We start from the raw sequence: 15,182 nt of genomic DNA on the forward strand, positions 1-15,182 counted from the left end.
AGTGCCCGGAGCCAGGACAAGGGGCGACGGGACAAACCGGAGCCCGGGCAGTCCCAGCCGAGCACCGGGGAGCCCTCCCGTGCTGCGCGGGTGTCGCAGCCCTGGCACAGGCTGCCCAGAGGGGCCGTGGAGCCTTCTCCTTGGAGAGCTTCTGCAGCCACCTGGGCACGGGCCTGGGCACCCCGCGGCAGGTGGCCCTGCTGGGGCCAGGACGAGATGGAGCCGGGGCGCCCCCAGCCCCTCCGCGCTGGGGCCGTGACGGGGCGGCGGTGACGGGGCGGCGGTGACGTCAGACCGTGCCGCGGCACTGTAACGAGGGGCTGCTACGTGATGCCGTGCCGTGTGCGGTGACGTTACGGCGGTGTGACGTGGTGCTGCGGTGCGGTCCCGTGACGTGACTGTGACGTGTGGCTGTGACGTGCGGCCGCCCCGTCCCGCCCCGTCCCCCCCGGCCGCCTGAGGGAGCGCGGCCCCGCCTCCCGCTGCCGCTTCCGGGCGCCATGGCGGTGCTGGCGGCCAACCCCAACAACCCCGTGGTCTTCTTCGATGTCACCATCGGCGGGCAGGTGGCGCCGGGCGGCGGCGGCGGCGGGCCTGGGGGCAGGGAAAGGGGCTCGGCGGGGCGCCGTGGGGGCATCGCGGGGCTTGTTAGGGCTCGGCGGGGCTCGGTGGGGGCTTCAGGCCCGCAGCAGGGCGCTGAGCTGGCTGCTCTCGCGCTCTCTCTCTGCAGGAGGTCGGCCGCATGAAGATCGAGCTGTTCGCCGACGTCGTGCCCAAAACCGCGGAGAACTTCAGGTGAGGAGCGGCCGGCGGTCCTGCAGGCTCAGCACGGGGCTGCCGGCCTGGAGCCGGGTTCCAGAGGCTTCGCGGTGCAGGGGTGTTGTGGTGGGAGCGACGGCTTGCCAGAGCCACTGCACCCGCTTCGGTTCTCCGCCTGTTCCCACAGAGCTGCCCGTGACCATGCAGCATCCTAACCCCCGGTGGAGCCTGTCTGGCTTGAAGGTGAAGGGCTCTGGTCCCTCCCTGCTCCCTGTGTGGAGCTGCTGATACACTCATTGTGTTTACAAAAGAGAGCGCCTTAACATCGTGGCAAAACCTCCTTGCCACCCCATTCTCTGTCGTTGACTGCAGGATGTACCACGTGGACTGCCCAGTGTCAGAGAAGCGAATATGCCCTGTCCCCTGTGAAACATGCTGCCCTGCTCCACATTCCCTGCCTCTTACAACCTCAGTGTTAAATACCTGAATTTCAATATCTCTGCAAAGCTCTGTTTAGATATGGAAGCGATGAGCAGTTACTGATGATTCCTGTTTCACTGGGGAATATTGCCAGTGTAATCAGAAAAATCCCGCACAACATTCAGTGTGTGTTTGGTGAATGCAGCCCTTTGTGTCCTCAGGATTCAAAAGTTGTTCATGCTCTGCTCTTCTGTATTTTTTTCTTTTCCAGGCAGTTTTGTACAGGTGAATTCAGGTATGTGGGTTATATTCTTTTAAGTAGCATACTCAGAAAAACAGGGCTGGGTGATCAGAAAGGAGGCCCACTGGGAAGCTTTCTTTACTATACTGCTATAAAATGAAAGATTTACAGAAATCTGCTCTGATGAAAGTGACTAGCTTGGCTGGTCACAGAGATGGTGCAATTTCCCCTTTGGGCATGACTTTGGTCATACTCCAGTTGCTCTAAAAATACATTGCCTGCAAATCCCACCTGTATGTGCTGCAAATTACAATGGTATCCTGTTAAGATTTTGAGATGGATGTCATAAGCAACCATGTCATTTAATGTGCAGAGCCGATTCAGGGTTTCCCTTGGTCTCTGATAGCATCAGTGCACGTTAGGACCCAGCAGGCACTGCCGGAGGTGGGTTGGCGGGTTGTATATCAAGGGAGTTCCTAATGTACAGGACAACCCTTCAGGACTCTAAACTCCTGGGAGGGTTTCGTGTTGGGATACCCAGTAAGTTGTAACAATTTTCCTTTTTATTTCCTTGCAGGAAAGATGGCGTTCCTATAGGTTATAAAGGAAGCACTTTCCACAGGTACTTCTGCTTTTGCTTAGAAATTTAAATGGAAGTATGAGTTAGGTGTGATTTTTAGACCTGTCCCAAGGGTATTATTGGTCTAGGAGGCATTTGTAGGTGGTCATGGCTAATACTGTTCCTCTGTCGCCTCTGCTGTCTCTATCCTCTGGGGGATTTGGGGGCGCTGTCAAATGGGTGCCGCGGGTCACTGCAGAGGGTTTCTCCATTCCTGGTCTTCCAGCTCAGAGATCATTTCCTTGTATCTGTTACATATCTCTATCTATTGTTGAACAGCAGTGGTCCCTGTGGTGGGTTGACATTGGCTGGCTGCTGGGTGCCCACCAAGCTGCTCTCCCCCTCCTCAGCAAGATGGTGGGGAGAAAATGCAATAAAACAGCTTCCAATTGAGATAAGGACAGTGAGGTGGCTCACAATTAACGTCATGGGCAAAACAGACTTGGCTTGGGGAAGATTAATTTTTTTTTTTGCCGATTAAGATCGAAGTACAATAGTGAGAACTAAAAGCAAACTAAAAACACTTTCTCCCCACCCTTCTTCCCTGGTTCAACTTCAGTCTCTGTTCTACTTCCTCCTAAGCGGTGCAAGGAACAGGGAATGGGGGGTTGTGGTCAGTGGAGCACTTTGTGCTGCTCCTCCACGGTCACTCTCTGCCCTGACTCCAGTGTGGGGTCCCTCCCACACTATGCCGTCCTTCCCAAACTGATCCTGTGGGGGCTGCTCACAGGCAGCAGCTCTTCAAGAACTGCTCCAGTGTGGGTCCCCCACAGGCAGCAGCACCCCCCACATCCACCTGCTCCACCGGGGGCTCCTCCACGGGCTGCAGCGTGGAGATCTGCTCCGTGTGGGACCCGTGGGCTGCAGGGGGACAGCCTGCTCCACCAGGGGCCTCTACACAGGCAAACTTGTGCTGCGTGCCTGGAGCACCTCCTGCCCTCCTGCACTGACCTTGGTGTCTGCAGCATTCCTTCTCTCACGTTTTCTGACTCTTCTCTCACAGCTGCCAATTAGTGTCTTTTATTTTCTTAAATCTGTTATTATGGAAGCACAAACAACATTGCTCGTTGGGTTGGCTTTGACAAGTGACAAATCCCTTTTGGAGCCGTCTGGAACTGGCTTTATATGACATGGGGGGCAGCTTCCAGTCTCTTTTCACCAGGAGCTACCACCCCTGCACACCCGTCCCATTCCTCCAATACAGACCCAAATTACCTGATACCAACCAGTAATTAATATTCACTGTTGGTCATAGACTGTAACATTCATAGACCCTGATGACTTTCTCTGTGTTGTAAGATGTAACTTCTTTTTATTGCATATTAAGCTGCTTGAGGCATTTTTCTAGTAAGTATCATTTTACTTTTCTAGGGTAATAAAGGATTTCATGATCCAAGGAGGTGACTTTGTAAACGTATGTATTGCTGTGTTGCTTTTGTATTTTTCCTGCATGGTGCATATGCAACTCTTTTCCAGGGTCCATGCTGATTCGTGGTGTCTCTGGCTCTGTTTTGAGGCATCCGGTAGTAACTGGAGGCTTCCTCACAGCATTGCTACCAACTTACTGCAACAGATAGTAATGTACTTGAAAACAACTCTGGAGTCTTGGGTGAAAATATCTTCTCCTTCCCCATAATATTTCTTCTGTAAAATGGAATGGCAATATAGCTAGAGGCTTTTTAAACTTGCAGAGATCTTTTTTTTTTTTTTTTTTATCCTGCTGTCCTCCTTTCTCCTGTCTGCCCAGGAAGAGACCCTGTGGATTTCCAATGTCTTTGTGAAGAGAAGACCCTAGTACAGGAACAGAGTGTCTAATGCAAGAGAGAGTTAAAATCAAACCTAACTTTTTTGCTAGTGAATTGTCTAAAAATAGCAGAGAGTATTTGTGCCTGCAGTGTTACCATGGGGGAAAAGCAGGGTGTTTGGGCGAGGCTGTAAGACCACTGAGTCTTCACTGTCCTAGGACCCAGTAGAGTTATTTCATTTCTGGAACTATTTGAGATCTGAAGGGTGTGGTAAAAGAAAGTTGTGTTTTTTTTTTTTTTTTAATGCAAAACGTGGCTGTGTGAAAGTCATGGAGAGAACTAACTGTACAGGGGCAGCTTAGCCACACCAGGTGTTTAGGCAGTCCCCAGTTGTGATGCTGCAGGAAAAGGAGCAAGGACTAGGCAGGCACATCAAAAGGTGTGGAGCTGTGCCTCTTATATTATTAGCACTCATTTTCCTATTAAGTCTGGCCTAATAAAGAAAGTATATGTTAGGTAGAAAGGCAATAAAGGGGGACAGACTGCAGCAAGCCAGAATAAATGGGGCTGAAGCAAACAGAATATCAATGCAGAAAGGGAAATTATGGTCAGAATAGTAAATTTAACTGACCATGCCAGAGGTATCTGGTTGTGTTGCTTTTACAGCTTTCTCTGGAGGGTTCCTCACTGCACCTTTTTAAGGCCATTTTACTGAAGAGTCTCTGGTGGCACTGTACAGGAATTTCTCTGTAGGACTGGACCAGAAGTCAGGGTGGCCTTTCAGTGATCCCACAAGCTATATCTCTTACATGAGTCGTCTGTCAGGCTTGTGCAAAGTCATAACCTCATGAGCAGTCAAAGCTTGCAATCTGCAGCAGTTACAGGCCATGCTGCTTTGATTTATAAATGTGTTGACTGAGAGCAAGCGCTTGTAGTAAGTACAAGATGTCTCAGCTTGGTAGAAAGTACAGCAAAAATTAGAAGCTCTGTACTTCAGAAACTGTCCTTGCTTGTGACTTTGCAGACAGTAGCTGCTAAAAACTGAACAGAGGGGGCACTTCCCTGTTTTCAGCAGAGTCACAGAAAATAAGGTGAAATAAGCGTGACATCAGCCAATTTCTTCCACACAACCACTTCTGCTTTCCTTGTCCTACCAGCCAATACTTCCTCCCCTCCCTTTTCCCTGGAGAGCCTGTTAAGACCAGGTGGTTCCATACCAAGCAATCTGTAACTTCTATTGCACTGAGAGGCTTGGACTTAATCCTTACATCTCTTTGGGTTTCTGCCAGCATATTGATGACAAATGATGTACTGTGTAGTTAGAAACCAGTCACTGTTTCTCTTCAGAAATGAAACATCTGAACGTGTTCATCACTGTTGTATAGAAATGGCAGTGCAGCATCCATTTTGGGCTGAGTTTAACACTGCTTTTGCTTGGTTATTTGAAATTTGTGCTACAGAACAAATGCTGTAGCTGACTAATCCCCTCTCTGATGCAGGGAGATGGCACTGGAGTAGCCAGTATATATAGGGGTCCTTTTGCAGACGAAAACTTCAAGCTGAAACACTCTGCTCCTGGTCTGCTTTCTATGGTAAGTATAAAATTGAGATTAAAAAGCTTTTGTTACTTTCTCTCTGTCCTTTTCCTAAATGTATAAAATGTTTGACAGACAGCGGAAATCTCCACCATTGGATGTAAGGTCTGAAAGACCAGCTTTGTAAGTACCAGTCAGGTTACTCATGGGTTAATGTGTCGAGTAACACCGAAGTCCTGATGCTGCAGCATCCTTTTTCCTTACCTGTTGGAGTTCAGGGGCAGGCTTTGTTTGATCAGCTTTCAGAGTAGCTTGATTATTGACGTTTTTGAGCAGTGGCAAGTGGTGTTTTTTTTCTTCCCTGATACTTTTATTAAACACTGACCTTAGCAAGGATGAAACAGAGAGATTTGGGAGTTTCAAAGCCATAGCAGTGTTACCATGGTATCTTTCAGAACATATGCTTCCTGTTCAACACTGTAGGAAAACTGCAAGCGTTGCATGTTGTCTGGTAGGAACAATACACTGTTTTTTGGGAATAGAAAGCAAGTGGGGCCAGAACCAAATGTTCCTGTCTACAACTGCTTTTCCCCCCACTCTTTTAGCTGTCTTCTCCTTAAAACTACTTGCTTTGGACATTTACCATTTGGATTTGATATTCACCCCGTTCAAAATGTGGTCCAAAAAGATCTGTCACGACACAGCTAAGCAAGCAGTGTACCACAGTATGTGAGAAGGGATGCCATGCTGGTATTGCCAGCTTTGTGTTAAAAGAGCATGGCTCTGGAGTTGTTCCGCTGGGCCAAACCAAGGTCCGTCTCAGCCAAAGGGATTAGCCTTAGATTGGCACTAAGGAAAAGATCCAGTGTGACCGTGTCCTGTGTAGTCCTGCAGGTGCAGGACTTGCACAATTCACTCGTCAGCACAAAAACATGCCTTAGTGTCTCCTGACTGGCAAAAGAGCTGTGGAAAAATTGAGATGGACTTGAGTGTTGCAGAGATGTTTTCTTAGGAGAGACCAAATGCTCTGGGTGTTGCATTCAGCTCTGAATTGCTCAGTGCATCACATCATTCCTGTGAACTCTGTGCTAGCATGATCATTAGCTTTCTGATCCTGACCATCAGAACAGACACCTTTTTTATTCTTAGGCAAACTTCCAAATAGCAGAAATCAGCTTCTTTTTTTCTGTCCTGGTTTCTTGGCTTTCAATTTTCCCCAGGATAATACTGCAGCCAGTAAGTACTCATCACCAAAAAGTTCAGCCTTTTTTCAGGAACATGCTCTGGAGCCCAGGTTTCAGCACAGTCTTGTGCTGAAGGTGCCTTTGTAGAATTATCATAAAAAGAAGTTGACGTGGCTCTTGCACACATTGGCAGGACTGACTTGGTAGTACACTGTGTCCAAGCACAGGGTGCTCTCCTGCAAATAAATGTCTTGTTTTCTTTGGTTTGTATAGCAATAAACTTAAAAAAAAATAAAAAATAAAAAAACTAGGCTAGTTCTTAAGCAACAGCTCTTTCTTATATGAGATGTCTCTGCCTTCAGCTTTGGGAAGTCCTAATTTTGTATTTTGACATTCTCAACCCCCAGGCAAACAGCGGTCCAAGTACTAACGGCTGTCAGTTTTTCATTACGTGCTCCAAATGTGACTGGTTGGATGGGAAACACGTTGTGTTCGGTGAGTATCTGTCACGCAGGCCTGGTGTACTGGCTCGTGGACGCGCTCCATGGCACGGCTGCTGAAATGAACAGCCGTGGACTGCTTGTTCCTTCCCCATCACTTGTGGCAGCAGAGGTATTTGTGCAGCCAGATACTGAGATGGACCACTAGTGAAATGAAACATTTTTTCACAGCTCTAATCCAGATCAGTTCTTTGATCAGCGTATTATGTTACTACGTAAGTCCTCATGCCAGCGCAGATGGGACAGATGGGTGAAGGGATACCTTTCTTCTCCACTGTCAGAGAGTGGAACTGGCATCCAAGTGGAGCTTTGAGCTGAGTTTATAGAACAGATGTGGTTTTGGAGAGTTACATTTCCATGTACTGCCTCTTGAGCTGTAGGGTTTCAAGGCCAGATGTTAAGCTCTTGTCCTGTTTACTACTTCCTCTAATTCTCGAGTAACTCTTGAAATCATTCTCTGCCATTTTTGCATTGTTACACATACTGTGTTGACGGAGTTGGTATACGTGCTGATGGTGGTACAGCTCATGCTGTATTTTACCACAACTGGTGGAGGTAAGTCTCAAAACCTAGTTTTCTACACATGCCACCTGTGTGAGGGGAAAACACGCATAATGTGTTCTGAATGTGGCAAATGTTTTAAGAGGGATTGTTTCTTTTATCGGTTTAGAGATCAGTAGCAAACCCTGAAGTGCCCAATTACTATATGCTGCATGGTGCTTTTCAGAGGGAAAAAAAAATCATGTACATGTTGGGGAGGGCAGCAAAGGTGAAAACAGGCCATACTGAAGTGGATCCATTTTCTCATTCTAGGTAAAATCGTTGATGGGCTGTTGGTAATGAGAAAAATTGAAGTAAGTTGAATTTGCCTTTATTCTCTGTGAATGTCTGTGTTGGAAAGTCACGTGGGAGAGCAACAAGGGTTATTCTGTTCTCTCCTGCTGTCTGTTTAACGGATACCAGGGAATACCAGTGATGGTAACTGGTGTTACTGGTTGTCATCATTAATAAGACGATGGGAAACTGTTGTGACAAAGTCTGTCATTTAGATTGACTTTAGAAATGCTGTGATCCTGTGGTTGCTGGTTAGCCTTTGAGCGGGGATTTTATTCTTGTGGCTGTATTTGCAGTGCTTTGCATTTGTGCAGGAAGCTGAACTGAAAAGCTGTTCCATCAGCAACTCAGACAAGAGAGTAAAGCAGATCACTTCTGTGCCATTGCCTAGGATTGTTCAGTGGATGCTAAATCATCAGTTCTGCTGATCTGTGATCAGCATATGTAATAAGAAAAGTTAAATCTTCCGATGGGCTTTCAGGAGCTGTAGATAAATATGTTCAGACGTCGTGGTTACCCTGTATGGAATGCACCACGACTGGGTATCATGGCAGGATGCTGAGTGGACTTAACAAACAGTGTGTTATACGATACATCTGGCAGTGACTTCATGGTATGCTCCTGCTTTGGGTGGGGAACTGTGTGCAAGGGCCATCAGAGAATCCAAAAAGTGGGGCAAACACAGAGCTGCCAGCTGTTAGGTATTGAGAAAAGGTCCCGTGCAAGGAACTACGCAGCATGATACGGTTGCTAGCCCTTTGTCGCTAGCTGTCTTCACTAAAAGCACCTTCGTGAGCACTGATGGAAGAAGGGTTGTGGTCTGTGCTGTAGGATGTACATCACTGCAGGGAGTGGGAAACTAAAGGAATTAACTAAGAAGTTCATGAAAGAGCAGCCAAGTCCAGGAGAACAGGTGGTTCAGAATGGGGGATGCCTTGTGACTATCTGTTGTTTGGATTCTCCTTCTGTACAAATATCAATTTACTTTGCTTGCTGCAGCTCTAATTGGTAACTTTAAAGATATATAAACCAGAGCAGCCCCAAGTGATACCTTCTCTGTTGTATCTCACGAGGAGCTCCCCAGTTTTTGCTCTCTTACTTCCTTTCTGTTCAAAGGATCAGGGTCTGGTCTGTATGCCAAACCGTGGTGTACAGAGAATGTTCACTGGATTGTTCATTGCCAAGATGCGTGAAGGTGCTTATATGTTGCTCAGAGCTCTGTCTAAGTTTCCTGGTGTTGCACAGATGCCTTTTAGCCAGTCTTCAATTACCTGTCACTCACTGGGTTTGTTGTTTTCATAAGGTGTAACATTCTATGTTTGTTCCCAGAATGTGCCTACAGGTCCAAATAACAAACCCAAGCTGCCAGTTGTGATCTCCCAGTGTGGGGAAATGTAAAGCAACGAAACAGAAATGTGGTAAGTCTGTCTTCTGAGGTACCCACTGCAATTGAACCGTGGGCTGCCATGCTTCTTAATTTTCTCTTGGCTTGTTTTCACATTCATCTGAGTCTGCATAAAGTTGGCTCATCTCGCTGACACTGAAACCACCAGAAAACACATCTCAAATAGATTTTTTACTCTAATAGAATTCTCTAACAGAATTTTTACCAGCTCAACTCCCTGAAGCTGTTTCCCTTCAAGCTACATAAAGACCAAAGGCAGCATTAGAGGGACAGGATCTTGTGGCTGCAGTCTGAGGGAAGATGGGGTCATGGCAGCCCTGCTTTGGTGGCAGTGCAACAGGAATCCAGCTGGTATTACCCAGGCAATCTGCAGGGATTAGGGGGTTCACTTTGACCTGCAGTTTGGTGAACTCTCCTAATACCACAGAAAGTAGAGTGTCCATGTTTGGTGCAAGCAAAGATCAAGAAAAGAAGTGCTGGGGGAAGAGAGGACTTGAGCCTACTTGCTCACTACAGCCATAGGACAGTCACCACTGGAGGGCCAAGGAATTATCATGTTGCATTGCCTTACCTTAATTCAGGAAGATACCACTGTCATTACAAAGGGAGATGTTTCCAGCATTTTCTGTGACCCAGGCTTCATTTTGGTTAAATCAATAGGTACAAGACTGAGCTCAGTACAGTATTCTGTTTGCATTTGTTTGCCCACTTCACTGTTAAAAAAAACCCACTACCACCAACAAACACACACACACACAAAAAAAACCCTAAAAATAAAAAAACACATGAGCATTTAAGCAAGTCTGACCAGATTTCAATGTGTCAGGCTGCAGCTTGTCAAAAATCTGCTGCATTAGCCTTTTGGTTGTGGATTTTTCAAATTTCAGCAGGCAGGCGCTGACAAAAGTAACTCCGCACAATTTTTGACTTTTCGTTAAACGATTGCCAAAGATGTCTGGAGTTACCCATGAGGACGCATTCCTGCTACTGTGGTTAAGTCTTTCAGATCTTTCAGAAGCTGCAGTGCTTCAGCTATTTCTCCTATTTGATGAAGTGACGATAGGGAATGTAATCATTCTTTCATTTTCCTGGTACTTCTGGTGGCATTTATAGGCTTTTGAAGGTAGGGACAACCTTGTTAAGTAGGCTTTCTTGCAGATGAAGAAACCTGTGCTCATGGGTGGGATCCTTAGACCCAGACCCGTTGATCATTTTTCTTTGGAGCCTTTGTACGTGATCTGTGGTCAACATCCAGCTTGAGACTGGAAGGTCTTCATTTCTGGGTATGCGGCTGGTGCCACCTTGCTTACTTCCTAGCCAGGTCTTGGGAGCTGCCTTTGCGCACGCTGCTGCCTGTCAGCTGCCTCTGGACAAGAATGGGGTTTGTCTCCCCCAACTTCAGACAGCTAAATCAGTTATTTGTCAAGACCCTTTGAAATCAGCCCGGTGAAACAAACACCGCTGTTAATTTTAAGTGGACTGGAATGAAGACCCAGGAAGACTCCCTGGTTCCCTAGGTCTTGTAGGCAGGTTTGGCATGAGCTGGTGCATGCAGCAGGTAGCGCTCGCTTCAGTGCCACCGCGTGGTACCCAGTGACACTGTGCAGTCCTGCTGCTGTTGTAGGACATTACAGATGGCCATCAAGCATTCCTCATGGAAGGGGACTCTTTACTGGGGAGCGTAGCGATGGGACAAGAAGTAACGGCTTTAAACTACAAGAGGGTAGATTTAGATTAGCTATAAGGAAGAAATCCTCTCTGGGGGTGGTGAGGCACTGGAACAGGCTGCCTGGAGAAACTGTGGATGCCCCATCCCTGGAAGTGTTCAAGGCCAGGTTGGATGGGGCTTGGAGCAACCTAGTCTGGTGGGAAGTGTCCCAGCCCTCCCTGCCCATGGCAGGGGGTTGGAACTAGATGGTCTTTAAGGTCCCTTTCAACCCAAACTATTCTGTGGTTCTATGATTTGGACCTGTTTGTTCTCCTTTGTTTCAGTGCTCCTTCACTGGTGGTTAGGAGGCCTTTGCCGGCTCCATGCAGTTCCAGCTCCAGCCACTTCCCCCACTGTCCTTGTCCTCTTCACAGGCCAGACCTGCGCTCTTGACATTCTCCTGAAGTTATTTAATAATTGGCATCTATATTTTTTTAACACATTGAAATGTAAATAAAGGATTGTGGTAAATACCCACGTAGTGGACATCAGTTAACATGCTTGGGAATGGATTCTTTGGGTGAGAAGGGTCACTGGGTTTTTACTGTCTGTGTCTGCAGTGTGCGTTGCCCTTAGCTGATCCAGTAGGGAACACCTTCTGTGCATGGTATTGAGAGGCATTGCTGCTGGAAAGAAGGGGTGAAAGGAACATGGCAGAGCTGTGCTACACCAGCTCTTTTCCTTGGCAGGTAAATAAGGCTGCCTGGCAGAGAGGTTCTTGGCATCTCGGGAGTCTCTAGAACCTTTTTCTGTGCAGCTTTATTGAAGCACAGGAGATTGGTACAGCACAAAGGCTTTATCAGCGTGAGTTTGCTGGGCTCCGAGGTGAGTTATGCTGTAAACCCTCCCCTGGCACATCCCAGTGCTAGGGCTAGGCCATCGGGCTGCTTTGTGCCACAGGTGTTACAGGAATTTACCTGGGTGTTACGAGGATGTTACGGAAGGCCTTTGGGCTGGGAAGCAGAGAATGATTGTGCTGGAGGAGTAAAAATCAGGGCTCCTTTTTCTGCATGGTTGCAAAGAACACCGTCAAGGCAGCAGGTCTGTGGAAAAACTGCCAGTCTCAGAGTGGGTTTGCAAACTCACCTGCTGGAGGACTTGAGAGCACCCCTCATGGGGGCTGGGCTTCAAGGTGAGTTTTCTTGTGCAGCAGATTAAATATAAAAGAGGTTGGACAAAGTCTGTTCGGTCACGTGCAATTCCTTCATCCCATCCTGATACGCCCCGTGGCTCCTTGGGCGGCAAGAATGTTTTATGATCTTTGCCTATGGTGTGCTGTGTGGGGCTGTCTCAGGGAGGCACGGTCTGTGCAGGTAGCTTGGGCATTACTTGGTGCTGGAGAGCAAATGCTGATGTATTGGAGGAGAGATCCTGCAGGCAAGCTCTGGTGTCCTCTTTTATTTAACAGCTGTTTAAAATCTGTAAGGCAGGCTCTGGCAGTCAGGCCTTCCATGTCGCTATTCCTGCGGTTGCGCAGCTGCTGAGGACAGTCGCACTCGCTTCTTCGCAGCCCAAATCTTTTCTTGTAGCTGCAATATGTCAGGTGGTGAAGAAACAGAGCGTACCTTTCCTCTCCAGGCCCAGAAACTGCATGGGGCTCTCGTAGGAGATGAGGGTTGAGAATTCCTCCTATGGAGGAGAAAACTGGGCCCAAATAACAGCTGTGAGGTAGAGGCGACCAAAAAAATATCAGGTGTTCCTGCTCTGGAAATGTGTCCAGATGTCCTTTCCCTGTGGGGTTAGGCATGAGCTTAACTCCAGGTGGCTCAGGGGAGCGCTGTCTGCCTGCTGCAGTGCTGAGGTTCATGGTCTGGCTGTGGGTACCCAAATTCACCGTGCTTTTTCACCAGGGAACCTATTTCTAGGTCCAGGCTGAGGAGCACTTTCTCAGCCTGATGTATTTGTATCACTGTGATCAGCCAGTCTTTCTTCCTGCATAGCAGGGGCCCCACAGGTTCCCCAAATTAATTTCTAACAGTGGTAAATCCATTGTAACCTCTTGGAAGTTGAATGGTGAATTAGATCCCTGGTTACATTCGTCTCCCTTGGACACTGAACGTGTTGAGTTTCAGCTTTCCAACCTTTGCTGTTCCTTACTTGCTGGCTGAAAGTTCTCTCAACTACCGCATTTTTGGGTTTAATTCCCTGGGATGAAGTCACCCTTCAGTCATGTGTGAAGCAAATCCTGGAATCTGCTGTAGAGCAGATGATTGTTACTCTCTCCAAGCTCCAGCATCTTCCTCCAAGTGTGGACGTTCCTACTGGAGGTGGTACTTCAGTCTGCCTCTGGACACCTGAGGAGCACGTTAGCCTTTAGACTCTGCAGGTACCCTCCTCAAAAGACTCTCATGCCCTGCTCACTAGCCATCCGTGGCCCACACGTTCTGTAGGTGTGTGACCTGTAAATCCTTACTGGCATCATCACAGATTTGAAGATTTCTTGCCAAGTACTGATAAAACTGATAAATTGCTTTGACCCTCTATTTGATCTGACCCTATATGCCATTATATTTTATGTCAATTTTCTCGATTTATTGAATGCCATTCAGGTTTGATGCCACTCTAGTTTCTTGATAAAGGTTGTGATACGGATGCAGACCCCCTGCAGGACTGTGTCGCTGGATTAAGCTCTTTCCTTCAGTGGCTGAGTTGGGGATCTTACGGAAAAAGATACCAAGTCAGCTTGACAAGACCTATGTCTGTAAACCCACAGGCAACTGTTGTTGGTTGGCAACAGTTACACGACTTGTTTTGGGTTGTCCATTAATCAAGCCCTGCGTTTTGTCAGGGATTTCCATCAGGTCTCTAATTATTTTGGTCACAGCATCACGTGCTCTCTCTCCCTCTTTGTCCGTAGATTGCCTACCTTGCAGGGCTGGGCACCAGACAGCCTGAATCAGCAGAAGCAGTCAGCCTCCAAGAGAGCCGAGCAGTCTGTCAGACCCCAAGCAGATGTGTTTCGGACCGCGTAGGCTCTTTGCTAGAGCCTGGGGAGGTGAGGGGCACGGGGCTGAGCTGGGATGTACCTGCCGCTTGGCAACACAGCTCACCTGGAAGCTTCTCCATCCAGGATGAGCAGCGAGGCACCATCTCTTCCCACCCTGTGACTAAGCGCTGCCTTGGCAGGGCCCCGTTCGAGCCCTCATCCGGTCGGGACTCAGCGGTAATTGGTAAGGGTGCTGAAGGGCCGGCCCCAAGGGGACGCTTAGCATGCTGGTGGCAAAGATGGTGCAGCGACGGGCCCCCCAGAGACCTTGGCTCTGTTCTCGGTGGTTGCTGGTGACCTTTCCCTCCTCTAACGTGGAAGGAATCACGTGGCCAAGGGCAGGGCTGTCAGTCTGCGGCCAACAACTACAGTTCGCGTACATGAGGAAAACAACGTGGTGCGCAAGAACGTTTGTTTCCCTTGGACCTTGTAGAAAATCCAGCTGAGGTTTCTCTGAGCCGCTGTAAAGCGAAGCTGTAGGAGATGGAGGCAAAGAGGGGAGGAAAGGTGGTCACTGGAGAAAGGGCTCCCTCACAAGAAGGAACCCAGCACGGATGCTTTCCCCGCTGCCCCGGTGGGGAGAAGGGCTCAGGGGAAGGCATTCCTGGGGCCAGCCCCACGCCTCCACACCCCGGCACTGCAGGGAAGTGTCACTGCAGGGAAGGACGGGATGCTCAGGAGAAGGCTAATTAAAGGCAAGACTTTTAAGAGACCTCTGACCCGGGGCTACAGCCTGGCTCTTAAATAGCTCAATTAGGAGACATTTATGTTGACTAACTGCCCAGAGAGGTGTAACCAGAGGAGTTCCTCAGGGAGCCGCACGAACACGAGCAGATGGAGCCCGTGAGGCATCGCCCTGCCCGCCTGCAGCGCGGAGGTGAGGGCAGCCGCCAGCCAGGCCCCAAACCGGGGCGTGGGGGCCAACGAGCACCTGGCCCCAGGCTCAGGACCGGGGCTCAGGACCCTCTGAGGCACCTCGGCTGCCAGCCGCGGAGCGGTGCTGCGTCGGGCTGTTTCTCAGGTTGGTTATCGTGGTTCAACTGCGCGTAGCCGCGCACTGAGCGGGCTTCGTACCGGCTCCAGAGCCACTATTGGCCCCTCCTCATTAACAGCCGCAGCTTGCTCCCGTTTCCCTGGTTTTTTCCCCAAACGGGAGCTGTGAGCCCGGGGGAAGCCTGGCGTGGAAAGGGCCCGGAGGCAGCCCCGAGGCCATCCCGGGGCTCACCGTCCCCGGGCTGGCTGCGGG

General features: G+C 48.9%; 1 protein-coding gene across 3 annotated transcripts; it reads left to right on the top strand.

Moving 5' to 3' along the window:
* Window positions 1-410: 410 nt before the first annotated feature.
* On the top strand, window positions 411-11,423 carry PPIH (peptidylprolyl isomerase H). Of its 3 annotated transcripts, none has more exons than XM_083802886.1 (10): window positions 413-566; window positions 731-795; window positions 1,451-1,474; window positions 1,998-2,042; window positions 3,411-3,453; window positions 5,284-5,376; window positions 6,911-6,998; window positions 7,817-7,857; window positions 9,167-9,255; window positions 11,235-11,423. In XM_083802886.1, exons 1-9 carry the CDS (start codon window positions 501-503, stop codon window positions 9,233-9,235), a joined length of 534 nt encoding a protein of 177 aa, XP_083659012.1. In that variant the 5' UTR covers window positions 413-500; the 3' UTR covers window positions 9,236-9,255; window positions 11,235-11,423. The 3 variants fall into 3 exon arrangements, with proteins under 3 accessions (XP_083659013.1, XP_083659012.1, XP_083659014.1); XM_083802888.1 differs by having other exon boundaries at window positions 476-562; XM_083802887.1 differs by lacking the exon at window positions 9,167-9,255 and having other exon boundaries at window positions 411-566.
* Window positions 11,424-15,182: the final 3,759 nt, after the last annotated feature.

This window comes from Anser anser (genome assembly GCF_964211835.1).
Source record: "Anser anser genome assembly, chromosome: 17".
NCBI lineage: Eukaryota > Metazoa > Chordata > Aves > Anseriformes > Anatidae > Anser > Anser anser.